This window comes from Neopsephotus bourkii, unplaced genomic scaffold (assembly GCF_033783945.1).
Source record: "Neopsephotus bourkii isolate Nb327-2 ecotype Australia unplaced genomic scaffold, CSIRO-AGI_Nbou_v1 NB_998, whole genome shotgun sequence".
In the NCBI taxonomy this organism is placed as follows: Eukaryota; Metazoa; Chordata; class Aves; order Psittaciformes; family Psittacidae; genus Neopsephotus; species Neopsephotus bourkii.
The window spans coordinates 1,349,619-1,372,936 of NW_026901490.1; the positions used below are offsets into that span (position 1 = coordinate 1,349,619).

General features: G+C 40.0%; 1 protein-coding gene across 1 annotated transcript; it reads left to right on the forward strand.

Moving 5' to 3' along the window:
* The first annotated feature begins 850 nt into the window (after window positions 1–850).
* LGMN (legumain) lies at window positions 851–21,432 on the forward strand. Its single transcript, XM_061359892.1, has 13 exons — window positions 851–1,049; window positions 8,759–8,856; window positions 9,687–9,768; window positions 10,236–10,321; window positions 12,767–12,842; window positions 13,317–13,379; window positions 14,312–14,378; window positions 16,179–16,297; window positions 16,976–17,065; window positions 17,794–17,991; window positions 18,645–18,815; window positions 19,914–19,981; window positions 20,625–21,432. Exons 1-13 carry the CDS (start codon window positions 909–911, stop codon window positions 20,662–20,664), a joined length of 1,299 nt encoding a protein of 432 aa, XP_061215876.1. The 5' UTR covers window positions 851–908; the 3' UTR covers window positions 20,665–21,432.
* Window positions 21,433–23,318: the final 1,886 nt, after the last annotated feature.

A 23,318-nucleotide genomic window follows, 5' to 3' on the forward strand; every position in this document is an offset into this window, starting at 1 on the left:
ACCACTTCTAATCCTCTCAAGATAGCAGAAAGAGCTGTTTCTGCCTGTGCTCAGACCTATTTTAGCTCTTCTAGACCTCTTCTCTGGCTCTGCTTTTCTGAATTTGACGTCCACAGGCTCAGAGCCAATTCTCTTACTGTGCACCTTGTGCAAACACTCAACCATTGTGCAAATGAGATGAAAATGCTACTCTTTCATGTGGTACCAGTTCACATTTGCTCACTGCCAGTGTAACAGATTGCATAAATAGCATGAGGCTCCTAGAGTCTGCACTTCCCCCCCAGCCACAGCAGTGAGGGCTGTATCTTGCGCAGAACAGCAGCACTCTTCACCCTCTCTGTAGGCACAGAGAGCTTTTGTAACACTGGCCTGCCAAGTCCCAAGCAACTCTCCATGTCTATGGATCCTTGTGCCTCCATCACCCAGGATTTGACTTAATGATAATGGGCAAATTGCCAGTGAGTGGAAAACAACAAACTGCATAAGCAGATACCAAGACAACAATATGAATCTGAAAAAAAGTTTGTGTGAAATACGTGATAGTGAGGCTTACTCTGTATTTGAGGCTTATTCATTGCCAGCTATTATAGAACAAAACAACCAGAGGGAGCTGAAAGACTTGGTTGTCCTATTCAGAATCACTTTCAGTCAGATTTGATAGCTGACAGAAAACTCCTGTAACTAGTAGCAGCTTGGTGCTAAAGGAAGATATGACCAGAAATTGTACTGTGGGTTGAATGCTCTGTAACACACAAAGAAAACCCACAAGCAACAAAAGCTTGCAGCTATGTTACTATGAATGTTTGTTTTGCATTTATTTTTGACTGGTGTCCTCTGATCTACTTCTCTCAAACTTCTTCATTAGGGATTTTTTTTTTTTTCCTCTCCCATTTGTGGAGTAAATAAAGATGCTGATATTGAAAGCACTTGTGCTGCTGGGCTGTGCACTGGGCATCAACACGTTCCCCATGGAAGAACCTGAAGATGGAGGCAAGCACTGGGTGGTGATTGTTGCAGGTTCGAATGGCTGGTACAACTATCGACACCAGGTAAGGACTGCCAGTCCCACATGTTGATGCTGGCCACACTCCAGAAAATGCCTGCTCTGAGACTTGCAGGGAGATGACAGCTGCCTAAACTAACTCAGGCCTTCTGTCATATGGGCAAGTGCTTCTACTTGTAGGCTTCCAGAAGTGTGTGAAGTTTTCAAAACACACAGCAATGAGATCTGCTCAGAGCCTGGTTATAATCCTTGTTATTTTTTCCCAAGATTTCTCTTCCCCCTGCTCCTTTTAATGTTGGAATTTTTTTGACCAGTCTTGCATCTTTTTAAAAGCTGTCATCAGCAGGAGGAGCAGTATTCTCTCCATCTAATTTTCTGCATCCTGGGGATCCTGTGTCATTTAGGTTAAATATCCTAGTAGTAGTCTAGAGGATCTGTTGCCAACTTGCAGGTGAAAAAATGATGTCTAGAATTAAACCTTATTTTGAAACACATGCATGTTTCCTTCCATTTGTTTTCCTCTTTCTCTTATGTTCCTTATATTCCTCCTCTCCAGTTAAAAAAAAAATCTGCAAATGCACGGTATGTTTTTGTGGGGTGGAGGACATGCAGAAGTGTGCTCTTTCTAATTTGAGTCAGTTTGCTTACTGTATTTGACAGCATGGCTTCAGCGTTGTGTTGTGTTGGCATAAGAAAGATATGGTGCACCAAGGTGCAGGGATCAGAGTGAATGACAGAAAGAGAAGAAAAGTGAACAGGAGCTCCTGAGCTTGACACTGCTGTCAAAGCCAGTGTGTTGTAAAATAGTGGTCTGAGTGTGAGTGTCAGGATGCACAGGATTAAACCCAAGTGACTTAACTCTAAGTTCAAGACTTGTAATCAGCATCCAGGAAACTACAGCAGTTTTTTTCCCTTTGGGGAATTCTTGGATCATCCCTTAAACAGATTAATTACACTTAAATGCAGTCTTTGCTCTAAACTTGGAACTATCTCTTGCTTTCCTGGAGAACAGGGTCCATTTACTTCTGGTTTATGTATACATTTGCATATTTCTAAATGTTTGGAAATAGTTTACTCAACTCTTGTTGGTTAAGGTGAACTTGAACAGAGATTGAAACACTCGTGTACACAACCAGCATTTTAAAAGTTAAACTCTATTGAGTGCACTGGGTACAGCTGATTTGCTGAACACTGAAACTTTTAAAATATTTATTATTTTTGATGTAACTGCCTCTGAAATCTAGAAGGGCTTCATCCTCTCTCTTTGTGTTGATTGGGGAAGAAATGAGCCTTCATGTGTTGGGCACACTGCATTTTATGTTTACATTTTTCTTCCCTCTCAGCTCACATTCAGTTTGTAACTTCCGGTACGGTGATGAGCTTAAAACTAAATGAACCAGGCTGACAGCCTTGCTGCATCTGGAGAAGAACTTGTTATTGGCAAATGCTAGCTCAACATCTTGACAAACTTGTTTTAGAGATTTTGCCAGCTCCTTGCATTATAGGTATATAACCTGGTAACTGTAGTTGGAATATTATAGCCCTAATATAAACTATTCCTATTTCAAATTAAATCTAAAAAAAACCCAAACCAAACAGATATTTTTTAAGTTTGAATTGGAAAACAATTATAGAAATACTAGTTGTGTTGAGTTGTACTCAATCAGTGCCTGCTCTGTGGTGTTTAAATACATAATTGAGTTGTGCTCTGGTTGTTGCTATTGCTGTAAAACCAGTCTTACTGGCTCCCTTCCACTCCAGGAGGAGTTAGTCCATAACATTATGTCTTTAAATAAAACTACATTTTTGAAGCTGTGGCTCATGAGAATGCCTTTTCCGCAGTTACCCAAGAATAAAGCTTTTTTACCTTTCTGTCAGTAAACCTTCAATGGCAAGTATATCTGTCAGGTATAAAGTTATGAAGAACACAGGACACACTTGCATATTTGTGTTCAACAGTAAGTGTTTTAAACATGCCAGTTTCACAGAAGCAAATTAACTTCTGAATGTGGTCATGCTTTGCAGAGTTACTAAGTAAATACTTTTCAAGGATAGAAAAATGAGAATGGATGATTTTTATTTTTTTTAAACACCTTTATTTTGGAGATAACATCTCCAAACTGTGCAAAATATCTGCAATGTCCGATTGTTCAGAATTTCAGTCCTAGAAATTTCTCTGTTTTAACCTCTGCCCCTTGCTTCATTATTAACATCTATTTAATAACAGTATTAACATTTGGGGAAGAAAGAGAATTAGAACACCACTAATAGTCTCATCAAAGTTATGAAACCAGTGTCATAATTCAAGGGCGCCTGTGTGACGGATCCTTCAGAATGGGGCTTAGCTCTTGCTTACCTCTCTTGGGCAAGATACTGTGCCTCTAACTTGTTACGGAAAGAATCAAGTCACAGAAAACACCAGTGTATCAGCAGCCTGTGTTGTCTTGCCTAGTGGCTTTTCATGGCCAACCTTAAGGGCCTGGAAGGAATGAGCACCTGTAGTGGGAGGGCAGATCCAGCAAATAGTCATGGAAAATCCGTGGAGTGTGTGCCATGAAGTGTAATCCGGAGATGGGTGCCTTGAGTATCAAAAAATTGGGGAAATTTGTTCCCAGCAAAACCAGCTGAACCATAGATTTTTAGGAGTTATACAGAGGAGGAAAGGTACTACAGAAATCTTGGGAGTTATAACAGATTTCTTGGAAACATTATGCAGACTGATCCCCATGTCTCTGTGTGTGTTAGTGCACCCCACCTTCCACCGGTGGGAGCAAAAGCACTGTAAAAATTAACTTGCTCAAGTCACTTGCAGTGGAACCAGGAATAGGACTTGGACTTCCAGTTCTGTGCTTCATCCACCAAGGAAGTAATTCCATAGTGAACACATGCAGAAACACACGGTAGTTTTCAGTAGAATAATGCCTGTACTCTCAGAAAGCAGAGCAGGGCTCCAGGATTGCAGATTTGTGTAATTCTTTGGTTTCCAAGGGAAAAACTGCAGAAAAAAATGTTTTCACTCCAATTCACTTTGCTTCTGCCATCATTTTTCATCCTCAGAACTCCTCTGACCTAGCCTGTGTACAGTGAATTTGTAGATGTGAATGTTCCTGTAAGTAGTTACTCAATGCAACTTTTTTTATTACCGGAGTGGTTGCTATACTCTACATGTAACTAAGCACTCATAATATCCCATTGCAACTTGAGACCTCAGGAGACTCAGTTCAGCTGTTCAGAGTATAGTTAATAAGTGATGTATGTTTGTATTACAGTTATATTTTGTGAGCTCCAGTTGTTTTGCATGCTGTCTGCACATGACACAAAAAAACCCTTTTGCCTTCTGCAGTAGTTACCTGGTGGGAATACATGTTCATTGGACTAAACAGCCATGAAAGGAGAAGTTTACACCTTCAAAAATTTCTCCAATTTCATACATGAAAAGCTGTGGGGAAAGCAGCCCATCATTGTATGTATTGTATGAACAGTAAATTTGTAAAGAATATGCAGACCCTGGAAACTCCGGGTTTGCACCTGTAACCTCAAGGAATCTGAAACTACTTCTAAGGCGCGTAATTCAGCTGTCTGTGGTCAGGATCCAGTATGAGTGATGCAAACCTCAGATGTAAACAAGATCAGGAAAAAAACACCGTTTGTGCTTATCTGTGAATGAGATTCACAACTTGCAGGCACTTGTTTCCTCTGTAAGGGTGGAACTGTGACTGTTTCCTAATCAGGGTGATCTAAACTTGTCTTACACATTTATCTCATCAAGTCCCTGAAATAAATCTGAAGTGTTTTGAATAGTATACAGCCCAATGTGGTAGGCTTACTGTCATTGCAAAGCTAGCTTGTGTAGTGCCTCACGCTTGTGACTTCTCAGTTCTTTGTTGTTTTTATACGTATCTTAGTGGGTTTGATTAGAGTTGCTTGGGCTGTGGAAGGACTATTGATGTGCGTTTCTCTGCTCTTCAGTAGTTATACTGAAGCAGCCTTTTTATTATCAGACTGGCTGCTATGCCCTAAATGCAGCTAAGCACTCATAATGCATATGAGAAAGAGTACTCCCACCATTCCCTGGGAGAGTGGCTTGGCTCTCTAGTATGTAGAACTAGATGATATATCCCTGGAAAGCTTAGCAGTATACATGAGCAAATACAGCACTAAATGCTTACTGGTAGATTTAAAGACTGAGTCAACAAACTAGTTTTCCTTAAGTGAAATAGAATTACTTCTGCCTGTCCTTGGAGATGATCGTGTCAGCTAACTGAAACCAAAAGTTATCTTCACAAACAGATCAGAGAGAGACAGACCAATACTTTCTGGATACTGCAAAACACGTAGTGGGAAAGCTGGATGTGAAACACAGCCTTACTAGTAAGGTAGAGAACATACTTGAGGAGAAAAATAGTTGAAAAAGTCTGGCAAAATTAAAATGCTGAAAATAAAAACATTTGAATTTGCATATGTGGATGTGTTTTCAGTTGTTGCTTTTAGTCTTACACTGACTGAGCTTTATGAGTCAGGGGCTCTATTTATTCAGGGTTTTGGACACTACCAGCCAAAGTAGTATCTTATTCCAGGATTGTCCTATGTTCTCCAATCTTGCAGGTAACAGACATTAAGGGTCCCTTGGGTACTTGACTTCACTAACATTTCCTCATTGTGTTTACAGAATTGTGACTGAAGCTAAGTTCTAAATTATAGTTAGTGTTTTGGCTGATGTATGTCTAAGCAGAGGAATGAAACATGACTGGCACCTCAGACATTCTACTATGCATATATATTACAGTTCATTCATTTTAGGGCCATGGAATTTCAGTGTACCTGTAATGGGAACAGTGCCACTTTTCAATGAAGCTGACACTTCATTACACATACTTTTTGGCCATGAATCTAGCAGTCATAATACCAGAAATAACCAATTTCACAGAAGTCCAAGCTTTTCCCTTCAGGAACTATTTATGCATAAATGTGTCATGAAACAAATGCATTTTTCCAACTTCCCACCTCCCCCACCCCTCTCAGCAGTCAACTTTTTTTTTTTTTTTTTTTAAATTCTTCCCCTTTTTAGAATTTGTCCCAAATGTACACTTTGGGAAAAAAAATGCACACTCCAGGAGACAAGGTAAATTCCCCCTTTGATCCCCATATAGAAGTTAATATATTTATACAGATTTAACCATAAACCTTCCATAGAAATTTGCTGATGTAGCAACAGGTTGAGGCTAACCTGGGGATGAAAGCTCTGAACCATGCCATTGACAAAGTGCATTTTGGAGCTGGCACATGAGGTCAGTTGTGCAGTAGCAGGTGTACAGGTACATCTTCTCCTCTATTCTATGCAGGGCAGCTGCTACCCACACCAGATCATGTCCACAAAGCGTGATTTGCATTTAGTGACAATTTATCCAGTAAATATTCATAGCATCCATTTCACTTACTAAACCACCAACAGTAATACCAATAAGAGATCTGGAACAGTATTAGCTGTCTCTTTTAGGGTGGTTTCAGCAGTGTTTGAGAGGCAGTTACAAATCAACAGCAAGTACTCTAGGTTCACATATGCCTCCCTGATCTAGCCGTAGACTGTATTCTGGCTTTATAGAGGTGGGTTGTTTATTTTAGTGTATATGGAAGGAACAGGAGGAGCATATGATCAACGTCAAAGGTGGCTAGTCAGGTCAGCTAATTCTATGCAAAACCCCCTAATTGTTTACTCAGAACTGTCCTCCTTTAGCCAATGGAGCTTTAGCAACAAAACATGGTTTTGCTGTTCTGGCCTGTGTGGTGATATCAGTATGCTACCAGCAGGTACAGCTCCCTTAGCAAAAGGTTGAGGCAATCCTTAAAGAAGCATAAGTTAAGGTTGAGGGAAGTTGATTATGTTAATGCCACACTAGGAATTTAACCCATTTAAATTTATCACCAATATCGACTTTATGAAGACAGGCCATAGTGAGCAAACAGTGAATCACAAGGAAAGAGAGACAAAAAATATACATTTACAAAGTGTGACTGATTTTGGGTACTATGGTATTGATTAAAAACACCTCTGAAGTTCCTACTGGCTGTGGGAGCACAGGTACTTGCTGCTTGAATATGATAACATAATATCATGATAGTATGTCTAAGCATTTCTGTATGTTGCCAGCCTGTAACTGGTTCTGTCAGCACAGCAGAAGTGTATTATATCTTGAGAGTGAGAGGGGATCTATGATTAACTCATTAACCAGTGTAGAGAAGCCCTGATTATTGTTTTCTTCTGCTTGGGTTGCTCCTAAAAATGAAATACATGTTTAGTCAAATCTGCATACTGCTGTTTCACATTATAGGTTGTGCCTTTATACCTCTGTTTAACCTCTACCTTTTTACTTGTTGAGGCAGCAGGCAGTGTAATGTCATACAAGGAAATGCAGAACTATAAATGGTGGAGATTGTCTGAGATGGGTGGAAGGGAACATAGGCTGACCTGCATAGTAGGAGATGGGACTGCTTTAATAAGGACAGTTTAACATTCAGGGTTAGTCATGTGAAGAGATTTTGCTATGGAGAATTCATTTGTATTGAATGTGCCTCACCCTTCCCAGAATCTTGCACAACTACTCCCTTTTCTCAGCTTCAACTGTACTTAGAAGACCAAGGATTATAAAGTGACAGGATTTTACAGTGTCCTTTCCAGTCAAAATCACTAATACTTCTAACTCATCTGAACTTAACATAGGTCCACTTAAACCACTTCATTTTGGTTTACAAAAAAGGAAATCAGATTAGTTCAACAGAAGTAAACTTTAAAGCTTGCTTCTTGCCTGCATTTGGAGTGCCTTTGTTAGGTGAGATTTCCTCTATTAAATCTGCACAGCTTTTCATAGCATGTGGTAGGTTGTCATTCTCGAGGTTAGGAATAATTGTTAATATCCTATTAGGTCGTTCACAGACTGCAATTCTACAGATAATTATTTGGGCTGGGGTAACTAAGAATTTAGCATTCTGAGAGAGGCTTGCATTTACTGTAATATCGTTTTGATGACTATTGTTATTTCCGTGTCATAGGAAGATAGTTTTGTAAAGAAAATCTGCTTATTCATATCCTGTACGAGTCAGGAAAAAAGCCTGAATTCTGCAATTCTGTTTTCCACTGAATTCTGTTTTCTTGCCACAAAGCTTCTTCATTTGTTACTGTACAAGAAATACATAAGTAAAAAGGAAAATGTCCTTAAAGAAAATTCTCATCTAGTAAAAAAAATTTAATAAAATCTTTGCAGAGATAGATTGGTAAACCACACTTGATTGAGCCAGTGATAGTCTTTGCTGCTTAGTCATGCAGGCTTGGTGCAGAGCTAATTGAAACTGGTGGAACTCCAACTCTTTACTTCTGCTTCTTGGCACATTTTGGATTTGTCTGTCAGTGAACAAGGGTTTCATTTAGATTTTCTCACAGAACACTGCTGAGAACCTTTAGTTAAATGTTGTCACCTGTACCAAGTCTGAAGTAACTTCTGGTTTTGATTTAAATGAGAAACCAAAATATGTAAATGGGGGAGAGATTTTAATCAATTAATGCATCTACTCCTAGTTAGAGAAAGACATCGAGTTTTAGTTTAAGTTGTGCATTTCAGCCCTCTAGCAACACTGAATATCTTGTGTTTGAATGCGGTTGGTTCCTTTTAGACAACTGCCTGCTCTTAGACCTGCAAAATCGTTTTTCTTCTGGTCTTTAATCTCTGTTAAAGCTAATAATGAAAATTTGCTTAATTCCAGGCAGATGTGTGCCATGCATACCAGATCGTACACCGAAATGGAATTCCAGATGAGCAGATCATTGTCATGATGTATGATGACATTGCTGATAATGATGAGTAAGTGATGAATGTGCACTGGTCGCAAGCTATATGGTTACTACAGGCACACCATAGTCACCGATGTGTTTTCAGTTTGTAGTAGTTTTTTAAGAAAAGCCTTTAAAATCACCTGTGATGTCCATGGAGATATTTTATCCGTGAGCAGAATAATTCTCTTTTGAAATGTGCTCCTGAGCTTTCTAAGCCTTACTTCCACAACTTGGCATCAACTGTGGCGCTGAGGACTGCAGAGCTTCATTGTTATGACACTAAGGGACCTTAACTCCCAGGTTTAGCAGTGTACAGGAGATACGTGTATGGCTTGCAAGACTTTTTTGAAAGGATGTTTTATCAGTTTAGTCCCCAGAATGTACATTCAACAGTGTACATGTCCCATTTTTGATGACTGCCTAGAGCGTATCACTGCTGTCAATATGAAATAGTTCAGTGATACAGCCTGTAATTCTGAAACAGCTTCAGCAGAAATCAGTGGACTTCATATGCACAGCAGTACTGGGAGCAAAGAGTAAAGGGGACTTAAGGGAACACTGAAAGAGATGATAGTACAAGAGACCACCTGCCTACATTTTAAGGTAGTCAGCATGATCTGAGGTGGGATACTTGAAGGTACTCTGAGGGTAAGGACACGTGAGGCAAGCATATGTAACTGGCTGAAGTGAAAATGTGTTTATATTCTGGGATCACTTAATGATACATGGTGCAGGTATCCATACTCTCTCCCAGGCAAGCTGGCCAGTCAGGACAGTTTAAATGGTTTCCTACTTGTTATGTGGTTGTTGTATGGCAAATGGCTAATTATTCATATTTATGTTCTGTTCAACTTTCAGAAACCCTACAAAAGGCATTGTCATCAATAGGCCTAATGGCACAGATGTGTATGCTGGAGTGCCCAAGGACTATACGAAGGAGGTAAGAATAAAACAGAGGGAAAGTGTAGCATTAGCCAGTGTTCTGAATAAATCCTTCCAGCCTGTACCTTACACTCCAAAATTCACATAGTATAATTCCTCAGGCTTATTTGCCTGCACGATTTGGATGACATTTGGTGTCAATAAATGCTTTGAAGTGAAGCAGTGGTCATAAAAGTAAACCTTTACAGTGTTTTTGTGCTGGAACATGAAATAAAAGGAGGAAAGGTCTTGCATTCAAAAATGTAACTCATTCTGAAGAACAGCTGTGTAAGACTAATTGTTTTCATTAAATTAGAACAGTAATCCAGTAACTTGGTGATTTAAGGATTCGGTGAGTCATCATGGCTCATACATTATGTAATGAGTGATTGAAAGGGATGGCCAGCTAAACTTGCCATCCATGCATGCACTCTCATTTTCATCATTTTATGATGAGATTTAACTTTAATCCTCTTAAATCCTTAGGATGTTACTCCAAAGAACTTCCTTGCTGTTCTCAGAGGAGATGCAGAAGCAATGAAGGGGGTGGGATCAGGAAAAGTATTGAAAAGGTAGGAGAAGTTCAGTTTGGAAAATAATTGCATGTGTAGTTTTACATTGGCACTGATTTCAACAAAAGAATAGGGTAAATCAGAGCAATTTGAGAATCCAGCAATACTATTAAAGGCAATTCCAGGTCATTCACATTAGAAATTCAGTGGTTCTGGTTTCTTAAACCGTCTTAAGCTATTCTTAAACACCAAAAAGCAATTGCTGATACTCAACTTGTATGGAGTCCAGTATAAAGTCTCTGGATTACAGTATCAACTGTATTAAGGTATTCGTTATTTAAACAGCTGTCTTTTGCAAAAGTGGTTATTCAAAGAGAGTTTTGTTAAGGTTTTTGTTTTAGGGTTTTGCTAAGACTTGGTTTAATGTACATGAACAATTGTACTGGGCACCTGAAGAGGTGAGACTTAGCAGTCTGTGGCAGAGGTACAAAGGTAACTTAAATAGCTCATCAGCTGAAAGAGTCGCATGTCTAATCCCAGCCTTGGTTTTGTGGCAGAGGTAAGGTTATTGAGGCTCTGAATGTAATGAAATGGAATCATAGTTTATATTTAATACAAAAAAGTCTTTGTGATTAAAAAAGTAGTATAAGCAATTAACCTTGTAATGGATGTATTACGACTAAGGTATTTGTAAATTAAGTTACAGAAATGACTGTAAGTTTGGCAGTATTCTAATATAGGAACAATAATAAATTGTCAACTGGCTAAGTAGAATGTAAGATCTGTTATTCAAGAATAAAAGCAATATATTTGAGGGCCTAATTAGAAGACCTCTTGGAAAGATACCTGGTGTCAGTTATTTATCATGCTTCTGCAGAGTTTGAGATATGAAATTATGATGCCTATTTAGTAAAGTGTATTCTATTTCTGACTCAGTACTATTTATATTATGTTATACTTTTTATGTATGGTATTTGCTGTAAAACCTGTAAGAATTTAAATCTGACCATTTGGAAGGATTAACGTAGTTTAAGAAAAATTGTCTAAGTGCCTGTCTTCATCTGACAGATTAATTTTAGAGTGAAAGCAATGAAACAGAAGAATCCTGCCCTGGCACTGGGGAGAAGGAGCAGGACAGTAGTCCAATAAACTATTGCTCTCAGTTGTTTAAACTTCATCTTGAAAAGCTGAAATAGAATAGATATATGCAAGGCGTATAAACAAAAAGTTAATAAATTCCTGCACGTTTACAAGATTGTCCTTTCTTAGTAGCTGGAATGAGCCAGGAAGTGACTATAAAGCATTTTCCTTCAGAAACACACCTCCCATGGGAAAGCTTGATGTTGCAAGTCAAATAAGGGAGTGGCCACGCAGGGGGCCAAGGACTCTTCAGCTGCACAGGAGGACATCTTAAACCCACATATAAAAGTCCTTGTTATTTACATTTCAGTTTTGTTGTATTTGACTTAGGGTCAAGAGTGGGAGCCAGAAAAATAGCACCCAGCCTTTCTTTGTTAGGCTCACTTATGTGAATTTCCAAGTGGCTTGACTTCTGTTTGGTGGGACAAGAACTCAATTATCCTCTGCCCAGAAAGCCTCTAGATTGTCTTCCAGGTTGTTCCGTAACCAGCAGGTTGTCAACCAGGCAGATGGTTGGACAGTGTCCCCTTGAGCTGCTGCAGTTGTACCTTTTTGCAGTCAGGAAAGAGCAAAAGCAAATACAGATTTCTGGACCACTGATAAGAGGAAAAGAGGAGGTCTTGGGGGCTCCTTCCAGTCTTTTCACATATTTTGTATTTAATTGTCCCTGAATACAGTTTAAAAGCAAAATCCGTTTGCAGATCTGGCTATTGGGGCAAGACCTTAATGTCACCCAAATGTGATCTGTTTGATTTAGAATGCAATAAAAATCTACGGCAAACTGTGTACTACACAGGCGTTAGGGAATCAAAGCTGGTGAACGTGCACTGCTCAGCTGACTTTGTGCAAATGCCAATCTAGCCTAACGTGTGAGTTTGTACACACATCGGTTCTTCATGGAGATATGGGCTGACACTGATTTGTCAAAGTATGGCTATGCAGGTATAATTTAGTGATAGAAACATTCCTTTTTAACAAGACTGCTACAGTTGTCCACAGTATAACAGTTTTTTCAGATAGACATTAAAAAGCAATTGTGCTCCCACCATATTCAGTGTGCCAGCCCCTGCCTTACTAGCAACCAGTATACAGTTTGAAACATAAAGTGTAATTGCTGTATTCGCCATGCTCGAAGGACTAGCTTATATCCCTGTTTCCATTCCTTTTGCAGACACTCACCTCTTCTCACAAGCACGCAAAGTAATATGCTTTGAGAGGAAAAAGGTAGTACCAAAAGGAAGTGCTTCGGCTGTATTATTTTCAGATATTGACATGTCTTAGCATTGAGAAGCAGATGATTGTTTTTGTGATGAAGATCAGGTTGGAGTGGTTAGAAGGAACTTGTTCGCAACTTTTTCATTACAGTGGTCCCAAGGATCATGTATTTGTTTATTTCACTGATCATGGAGCTCCAGGACTTTTGGCTTTTCCTGATGACGATGTAAGTATTTTGGGAGATTTCTTTGTCGTAAGAACCATCCTTTTAGTGACATACTAAAATAGTAACTAATAAATGTAAAACACAAAAATGTTGGATGCTTTGCCATATTGAGGGGGGTGAGGCAGAAAAAGAGCAATATGCATCTCATCACCACAGTTTGGATTTTTTCCAGTTTGAATTTAAGCCCTTAGGAGAAATTATGTCATTTAGTATTTCACTGGACTTTGATGGTCCAAGCAGACTATTTCACACAGGTATGACTTGACTTTCTGGTGCACTATACTTATCATGTGGGACCATTACTTACCTTTTTCGGAGGGGTAAATAGGGTAATGTTGTATTTTGGGCAAAGCACCAGATATATTTGATGGGAAACATTATACATATCCACAACAGTTAGCATTTATCCCTATTAAGTGAGCTGTGTATCTCTTGAACATAAGTGGTTTTAATACAAGGCTTCTTATTTTACAGCTTCATGTGAAGGACTTGAATAAGACTATTTGGTACATGTATCATCACAAAAAATACCAGAAGGTAAACAAGCATTATCAGAAGTTGTGAGATTAAAAGAGCAGCTGGCACAGAAGAGAGACATTTGTCTTCATTTTGACAGTTATTTAAAACAGGAAGAAGCTGTTGCCATGCAATGGGATTTGGATTAGGATTTTGTACTTAAAAGTATTGATCCTATCCAAATTTTCTCTTTCCATTTTTAGTTTACTCGATATCTGCAATAGATGTTGAGATGTAGTGTACTGCCTTCTGATAAAGGTATATATTCTGACCAACAGTGGAGAAACGCCATCTGTAACTACTACACCCTCATAATATGTACCTGACTCTTTCTTCCTGTACTTTGCTTCAGACTGCACTGTTACTACAGGTAGCCTGTATATACCATGTTTCTCTTACAGTTACTAATATAGCTTAAGAGACTGTGCCTCTTGTTAGAAAATTATGTGCATTTATTTCATCACACGTAGTCTTAAGCAGAAAATTTAATATTTAAAACATTTTAGCAGCTTGCCTTTTTTTTAAGCAACTTTCTGCAGTAATCTGTCTACTATGGCTGGCTGTATTTAGGAACACAGAAATAGCCACTGGTTCCAGCAATACCACATTCCGGAGTGGTGCATTACTGTGCACACTGTGTCTGTGTATGTTGTGTCACTCTTTAGTGACTGTGTATTTGATTTGTGCTTTGTACATTAGTCAGTAGTTCCCTGTGGATTCTGTAGAGATTAATGACATCTTTTCATTGTGGTTATTTCCGCTTTCCACATACTTTAGTTCCCAAAAAATGAAAAATTGAACTACTTACTTTTGTTTTCTTTATTTTAGAGCATTATGGATATCTCTTGTTTCAGGTACAGCAGTACAGGCCATCTAGCTACCACTGAAAAGCACTGAAGGACTTTTGTCCAGGTCCTCATGGAATTTCTTAAGGACTCTGGTTTATCTTACAGATGGTGTTTTACATTGAAGCGTGTGAGTCTGGATCTATGATGAATCATTTGGCTGATAATATCAATGGTGAGTAATCAGTTAACTTAGTGGAGTTAAATGTTACAACTTGTCACAGACCTAAACAGATACCATGTCAAGGGTAGGTTCAAGGCAGTAGAAGTCTTAATAGAATTTTAGCAGGGAGTACAAGAATTAGAGAAAGTAATATTTTCCATTTATGGGAAATTCCTTTTAAGGCATTAATGGAGTCTTACAAATGCTACTGGGGCTTGCTTTTTCTTGCAGCTGAGAAGTTGAAAAACCATTTGTTTTCAGGAACTACGGGGTTGCCCTTAACTGGTAGTAAGTTATACTGACATTTCTCAGCCTCCCTCAGGACTGCTAACAGCAGGTGTGAAGTTCCTGCTATCGGTTTCACTGAGTAGCAAAGGCACTCAGGAGACACCAGGCCAGTCAATTTTGCTATACTTATTTGCATAATAACCCAGGAAATGGAACTCAGATTTTTCAGGGTTTCTAAGCTCTCTGCTGCAGAGCTGGGAGCTCAGCCTTGGTTAGACAAGAAGTCCTTTTCAAACTCCTGTTCTGTAGCAGGGAGACTGAATGGTCTGGCTTTCTTGTAGGTTTGAAGCTGTGACTGCAGGGAAGACCAGCCATGTTCCTGTCCATGGCTTCTGGCTCTTTGTCCCTGGAGTGTGCTGCCTGCCACCCACCTAGACTTCTTAGAGCCCTGTCAAAGCCTTACAGAAAGTTCACACAATGTTTTATATTGATGATTGTTCAACATAAATCTTTTAAAGAGTGCTAAGAGGAGTACTTTACTACATGGACAAGATTTAAGACTTTTTTTGGCTTTTGAACTTCAGGTGCATTCTGAGTAGAAACAACACTATAGCTCTATAAAAGCATACCTAACACTTTCTCATTTTGAAACTTGGGACTTTCATGAAGTTACACAAGTATGCTGCAAGTTGACTTTGGTAAAAAGCCAAAATAGGTTTTGTCTTAATGCCTTTAAGATGTGTTTACAGGCATTGTATATATATTGTGTTAGAGATGACTTATTGGAACACTGTGCTTGGGGCAGATGTTCTAGAGGCCTGTTTTGCTTTTCTCTCGGTGTAGAGTGTTACAGAAGAAAGGATATTACTTAGAAGATGGCATTTCAAGGGTGATAAGGCACTGGCACAGGTTGCCCAGAGAAGTTGTGGCTGCCTCACCCCTGGTGGTGTTCAAGGCCAGGTTGGATGGCGAACAAGTCCAGAGAAGGGCCACAAGGATAATCAGGGGACTGGTGTGAGGTGTCCCTGCCCATGGCAGGGGGGTTGGAATTTTATGATCTTAAGGTCCTTTCCAGCCCTAACTATTCTATGATTCTATGACTTTGAGCAACCTGGTCTAGTGGGGGATGTCCCTGCCCATGACAGTGGTGTTGGAACTGGATGAGCTTTAAGGTCCCTTCCAACCCAAACCTTTCTGTGGTTTTCTAGAAGAAAAGATGATTTAGAGGGTTTACTTCAAGTTTTGGGAAAAGGCATCATTACTGTAGTAAAGAAAATGAATATATAGATGTTGTCAGTGCATAGGTATTCTCAGGCAGTTCTTCAAACAGTAGATTTTCTCCTGAAGTGTCTATTCTTGTGTAAACATCCCAGACCACACATTTGGCAGCAAGGAAGGAGTTCTTTTAACAGTATTCTGTTAACTGAGGTCAACTGAACAGAATGATTAGCAGGCTTCTTCCTTTCCTGCTATTTAGAAGGAAGTGATTGAAAGCCAAAATACTTAGACAAGTATATCACGTGCAGCTCAGTACTAAATCATGTGGAGGGGGTTAAAAAAAATTACTTTCTATTTGTCTTACAGTTTATGCCACAACAGCTGCCAATCCCAGAGAGTCATCGTATGCATGTTACTATGATGATGCAAGGCAGACTTATCTTGGGGACTGGTACAGTGTGAATTGGATGGAAGATTCAGATATGGTAAGTTACTGAGATGAGGTTTCTGCATTTCCATGCATGAAAAATTACTTGGCTTTTTAAAAATAGCTCCTTTACAGGATTTGTGAAAATACTTGTTTTTATGTGAGACTGAAATCAACAAATTGATTTGATAAAAGTATTTATCTACTATTCAGAACCATCTATAATCTTTACTTGTTTGGGTCACTAAATTTCTTTCTGAAACAATCTTTTGGAAACATTGTCTTTTATTATTTATAAGATTAGAAACTGTCTAACTTCTGGTTTGAAATTCAGTAATCTGGATTTGCTTTTCTGAGACCACACCTCCAAATCTGTTAAACAAGTTGGGTACTTCAGTAGGTTCTTCCTCTGCTTCAGGGATCCTTAGTGAACTGTAGCTAACCCATTTGTTAGCATAATAGGAAACAGTATTAGTGAAACAAATCTGGGATTTGTATGCTAGCCCATTCCCTTCTTGCCTATTTGCTGGGAGATGAGGAGGTCATTAAAAGCAATTTGAGAATATGCTGTCAAATCTTCATTTCAATATTTACTTTTATGTCTTTCAAAGGTTGTGTAGCTCTTGCACTATACCTGCTTTATGTGCTGACAACTAAGACCCTTTCCAGGTTTCCTTGCATTTTTGGAATAGCTGAATTTAAGTATCTGTGACCACATGGAATTTTCTTCATACAGGAGGATCTAAGAAAAGAAACACTCCACAAGCAGTTTCAGCTGGTGAAGAAACGAACCAACACCAGCCATGTGATGCAGTATGGAAACAGAGTATGTATAGGAGTGGGCTTCTTGGTCAGATATATCTTAAAATCTTTTGTGCTCCATACTTTTACACCTTAAGAAAACCCCCCAAAAACCCCAAACAAAACAAATAAAACCCCAAAGCAACACAAACACCCACCGCTCCCCGAAGCGCTGCTGTAAATTGGCAGAGTTGATTTAGGAAATGAAACTGTTCATCTCAGAAAACCACTGAGCATTTAAGAGATGATACTAAAAGAAGTACAGCCTGGTATTGTGTTTTAATCTAGGGAGTCAGGATGTGAGTTGTCTTCCAAGCTCCTCCAGAGATGTAACACTTCAGACAAGTATCAGAAGGGTATTATCACTTCCAGCCATATTATGAATATTAATGAAATGTTAATATGTACACTGATCCTTCACATGGGAAGAGCTAAGAGGTGATACATCATTTATAGTAGTCCCATTATTCAACAGATTAAATATTTGTTAATTAAAAAAAGAAAGTCACGTTACTGAACATGATGGATCTTTTTTCCCACAGTGAGTTTTGGAAATAAAAGTTCCCAAATTCTTGGCAGCCTTGCCCTTTTATTAAAAAAAACAAGACGTGCACACCTGCACACAACTCTATCATCTCCTTTATTTTCTCCCATATAGCAAGTTTAGAGAGTTAGGTTTGCATGGCAAAGCAGGCACAGATTACCCACTGAAGGGGATTGACATTTTCCATTTGTTGACTTTCTAACCCTCAGAGCATCTCCTCCATGAAAGTGATGCAGTTTCAGGGCATGGGGAAGAAAGCTATTCCCGTCTCTCTGCCACCTGTAGAACACTATGACCTAACGCCTAGTCCTGATGTGCCTCTTGCAATCATGAAGCGAAAGCTGATGGTTACCAATGACGTTTATGAGGCTAAGAAGATTGCTGCAGAAATGAAAGCACACCTGGAGGTAAGCACATAAAAATTAAATAATTGAACTACACACCAGGTCAGATTTGTTTCCATCATAAGCAATAGCGGAAGTAACACCCCTGAAGCCAATGGGATTATTGGCAGTTTTTGCAAGTTGCAGCAGAATTCCTTTTCAGACTGGTAACCCCTGGCTGATGGTTTACTCTTCCTTTAAAATTCGGGGATGTGTTCACAAGGCACATTCCGTAGTGATTGTCTAGGAAAATGTAAGCAAATGCAAAAGTCAGTTTCAGCTTTTATTGCCATAAAATTCCTCATCTGCATCCATAGGGAGTCTTGTTGGGAGGACTTACTTGGTGGTAATAGAGAAATTCTTGTCTCAGTAGAACTGAAGTCTCCCAAATCAAATAGCTCCTGCAGAATGGTAGTCAGTATTGTTCTTGGTGGTGTTTTCTGTCTTCTGCTGGAACGATAGACAGTGTATGATTTTGGGAGCCAGGAGCCTGGGTTTTTGTCTCCCTAGTTTTCATTTGTGTCCTAAGGTCCAAAAAGCTGTGTTAAAAAGAAATGGCAAAATCAGGTTCCTTCAAAAGCTCGGGAATTGGCGGAGGTTTAAAGAAAAGAAACATTTCAGTCTTCAGGTTAGGTTCAGAAAAAACATGGTTTAGGTTCTTACTGTTTTATGTGCAGGTGAGAGAATTTATCCAAGAATCCATGCGAAAGATAATCACCTTAGTAACAGGATCAGAAGAAGAGACCAAGCGAATTCTGTCAGACAGACTGACCATCAGCAATTATGACTGCTACCAGTCAGCAGTGAACCACTTCAAAACTCGTTGCTTCAACTGGCACTTAGCCATGGTAAGTCAAGTATTAGATATAACCCGATAAACCTTCTGGTAAAAACAAGCACAGAAGTCATTAGCATGTCTGCAAAATCAGCTTTTATTTAAAAAGGTAGCTTGGGGGCAGTCATACAGCTTAGTTGTGCAGAAAGGGTAAGTAATATTTTTGGAAACAGGAAACAACTTCCACTACACCTGTAGATAAGAAAGAAGATTACTAATAACAAACCCCAAAATAATCCCTAATTTTTACTAACGAGTGCTGGCCTCTCATCAACTCCTCTGCAGAAATCCCAGTATTAAGTAAGTCTGCTTGAGGCATCTTTACTGGAAAACAGAAACACGAGCACCACCACTGTGAATTCCTAATTCCAGTGTGTTAGATTTCCGTATATGATTGTGGCTGCATAGTTCATTGCATTAGCCTAGCTGCTACTTCCATGGTCTTGTTGAATTCCTGAGAGCCACCTTTTAGTTTAGGGGTTTTATTACTGTCTGCTCTTCCCGGGATCCCAGTTGAAGGCCAAATCCTGTTGTGCTGAGCACTGTTTAGACAAGAATGAGAGGTCAGTTCCTATTCCAGAAAACCCAGTCCTGATGTCAGGCAAGATAACCCAAGTGGGGAGTGGCATGTGGTAAAATGAGTCAACAGCAGATTAATTGATTTTAGGAGAAAGCTGTGGGATCGCCTGGCAGTTGGCCAAAAGATCCAAGTACTGTATACAGATGAAAAGCAGTCCTTCAGCTGGACCTTCTAATTAACCAGGCTGTTAGGCAGCTGCATTGCTCTGAAATTTTAGTCCCCCCTTAGCTTTGTTTGGTTTGTTTTGGTTTTGTATTTGGGGTTGAGTTTTTTTGTTATTGTTGTTGTTTATGTGAGGGTTTTTTGAATGAGATTGGTTAGATGGGTGAGCCTTGCCTGAGGGACCAGTGTGTAGCAACAGCTGAATTTACCTAATGAAGTTCAAAGTGAACAGAAGAAAAATCCATTTAGCCTAGTGCTAGATTGGCAATTAAACACCTTGAATATTAGTAATCACTTCCACGATTTCTTTTGGATAAACAATACCTGCTGTTCATCACTGAAATGATTACCAGTGTTTGTTTATTTCAGTATGAGTATGCACTGAGACAGCTGTATGCCTTGGTCAATGTTTGTGAAGGAGGATACTCCATTGACAGGTAAGGAGGCTTCCAGATACACTGTGTGGTTTTATCTATGGCTGAAAAAGCAGAAGCTAATAGGCAGATAAAACTTAATGCTCATAATGGTCCATTTCCCCAGTAACCCTTTAATTTCCTTGTTGAAGACCCTCAGGGGAGGTGACAGCCAGTCAGAGGATCCCAGTGTACCACATAACGCAATAGCACAACCGGTGCAAGGGTGTTGCCCTGTAACTCCTGTATGATCTTACCCAGAGGCAAGGTTGGGCCCTGCTATATTTTCTCTACTGCCCCCTCAGCTGCTGGCTCAAACAGATCACAGCATTGCTCCATTCTGTTGAGGAAAGGGCCCGCATTTATGAGCCTGTGTTAGGAAAGCAGGGAAAATAATGGTCTGGAGGTAAGGGATGGGTGGTGGTGGAATTCTGTCTTGGGAGTTTGTAGCAGAGAATGGGATCCTAGCTTGTGAGTCATGTGAGAGGAAGAAACTTGACAGAGGAAAGCAGAGGAGTAGGGAAGGGGGGGGCAGACCAGTCATTTAGGCAGTGTTCACATGCAACCCTGAAGGTGGAGAACTGCTGCCCCCACTCCTGGTGGCATCCTGCTGCAGTCAGTTTGAGAGCACAGGACCTAAAACGTTTCTTACTGTTCTCTGTTGCAGAATATGCCTGGCCATGGATAAAGTGTGCCTTGGGTATTAATGGAAACAGCAGTCCCTAATATAACCCTTAGTACAAGTGATAACGTCTCATAACTGTAACAATCCAGACTTTACGTGCATGCAACATGAAAGAGTCAACCACTGTACTGGAACTGTGCTGGGAGCTGAAGTACCTGACCATGAGCAATATGTGTGCCCTCCTCTGCGTCCCCAGCTGCTGCCAGCCTGCTGGCTTGACAGACCGCATGGAACTTTCAAATGGACGATTTGCTTCAAATGCAATGCTCTTCAGAATCTCTGGATGAACACTACAGGCCACCTATCAGCGATTGTTAAATCTGTGCTAAATTTAAACATTACGTTGTTAATTCAGGATTTTATTTTATACTACTGCTAACTATAAGCTTTTTAAGAAAAGTGAATGAATTCTATTGTGGTGACTAATTTTCAGACTGATAAAGAATGAAGAAACCAAAGCTTGTTCTTTAAGCTTTAACTTCTTAAGTGTTTAAAGAAATTAGTTGCTTTTGAGAACTACTGGTTGTGAACAGCACAGTTAAACTGTGAACACTGAAAGGCTTTGTGGGTAGAAAGCACCGTTTCCCAAAGAAAAACACAAATACCCAATGCTGTAAATTTAGCAACAGTATATTATAATTAAATGTATATACATGCAAACCTGTGGGAAGTCACAGAGTATGGGAACTGCCTGTGAATAAAAATGAAGTTGACGGTGTCATCAACTTACAGGGCAATACAGTGTTAGACATCTTGTGTCTTGAAAATAAATGAGACCTGATTAATTTTATGATATTGCATTAAAATTGTGTCCCTTGTAAGCCTTTTATAAGGCAGGTCATCTAAAAAAAACAATCAACCCCCAAACCCCCCCAACAAATCAAACCTTCACACCTCAACCCAAAATCAACAACAACAACAAAAGTATCAAAAGCCTTAAGTCACATTTGAAGGCACCATTCCTTAGAGGTGACTGAGAAAATGAGAGATGGGGAAGATTATAGGCTATGAGGTGACTCAAAGGAATTTCAGGTTGTCCATACCTTTTTACATGTGGAGATGATAGGATATAAAAATACTTCAGGGCTCTTTCCAGAATATGTTATATGCAAAATTACCTCTCCATGGGAAAATTACAAAGTATAATTAAAAATTAAGCCAGCATCTGAGAGAGAGAGTTCTGGCTAGCTCTGCTCAGAGAAAAGGGGTTATAGGGGCTGTAAGTGAAGCTACTTCTATATAAAGAAGAGCCAAATAAAGCCAGGGACATTAGCACTTTCAGCTGTGTGGTGAGTGAAGGAGAGAAAGCCTGGAACACAGCTGTATCAAGATGGATGGCAAAACGTGAAAGTAGGTGGACCTAGGCTTTACTGAATTAAGAAATGAAAGTCTGCACTTTGGGGTTTGTTGAAGATTCAGGTATGTGCTGCTTTTGGGTTGCTTCTTGTTTCTTTTCAGCTATAAAGCCAGTTGGGTTTTTTTAAGCAGAAGTCTAAAGAGAGTATGAGACTCCTGACTGCCTGAATGTGTTGCATGTGTTTCCCTGATGGCAGGAGGGAGGGTTGGCCACATGGAACAGCTTTTAGACAGTCTGCCTTCTGGCATAAAATAGTGCAACCAAGAGCCCCCCAGTCACTTGGAAAGAACAGGAATATGTACATTAAATCTGCTAAGTTTTACACTTCTCTGCAATTATCAGATGAACAGTCAGCTGCTAGCACACGTCCAAGGCCAGGCTGGCCGGGGCTTTGAGCAACCTGGTCTAGAGGAAGGTGTCCCTGCCCATGGCAGGAGGGTTGGAACTGGATCTGTGAGGTCACTTCCAACCCAAACCATTATGCTTTTTATTTTCACACATTAGTGACACCCAGGTGGCACCTGTACCTCGTGGCCCTTCTGCAGACCTGTGTAGCTTTGAGGATGCAAAGCTGAAACATGACTCTTTCCCTCCTGCAAGAGTGATTTCCAGAGTTTCTCCATCCAAAATGCTACCCATGGAGTCATCAACCCCTTCCCTCAGGCATGTGCTGAAATGAAACAGGGAGGCAGTCTGCTGAAGATGTTGCTGCACCCGCAATACCATCAGAGATGCAGCAGGTTCTTATTCCTGCCCCACAAAAGTTAGTGTGCTATTGAATTTCCAGTTTGTATCCAGAGACCCATTTCCTTGGCAGTCACTGAGGACACAGAAGGAAAAAAAACCCACACCTTTTCCGATCAATACATTTGTTTTAAGGCCTCCAAATAACACTGCACAGGCTTTGTGCGTGCATGGCAGGCTGTTTATTTTGGGATGGTAATAGAACCGTATGAGAAAGAAAATAGTTTTAGGATTGTGTAAGGTCGGTCTTACGCCAGAGTATCTTGTGGTGGTGTATTGGGTAAGTGCAGGCACCCTCACTCTTCCTTTGGGCATGCAGCTGCTTTAGGCTGTCATTCCTAGAATGCTGTGATGCAGAAATGACTTCTGCAAAACATGGAAAACTATCAGGTTCTTCAGAAAACCATCATCACCAGGCAGGGCAGGGCAGGGCAGGGCACAGCTGGGGCTGTGTTATTGACAAAAGCCCTTCCTGAGCAGAGTAGTGGTGTGTATGTGTAACCCACAGCAGAGTGTCATTCGCACCAGCCAGGGCTTCCTGTCCTCCTTATTGATCCAGAGGTTCAAGGCCCTTT

Excerpts from the sequence above, each read along its gene's own strand:
- LGMN (XM_061359892.1), top strand. The coding sequence starts at position 909 with ATGCTGATATTGAAAGCACTTGTGCTGCTGGGCTGTGCACTGGGCATC. Across the intron at positions 13,380-14,311 it reads ATCACAAAAAATACCAGAAG|ATGGTGTTTTACATTGAAGC; the intron begins GTAAACAAGCAT and ends TTTATCTTACAG. Across the intron at positions 17,992-18,644 it reads AAATGAAAGCACACCTGGAG|GTGAGAGAATTTATCCAAGA; the intron begins GTAAGCACATAA and ends TTTTATGTGCAG.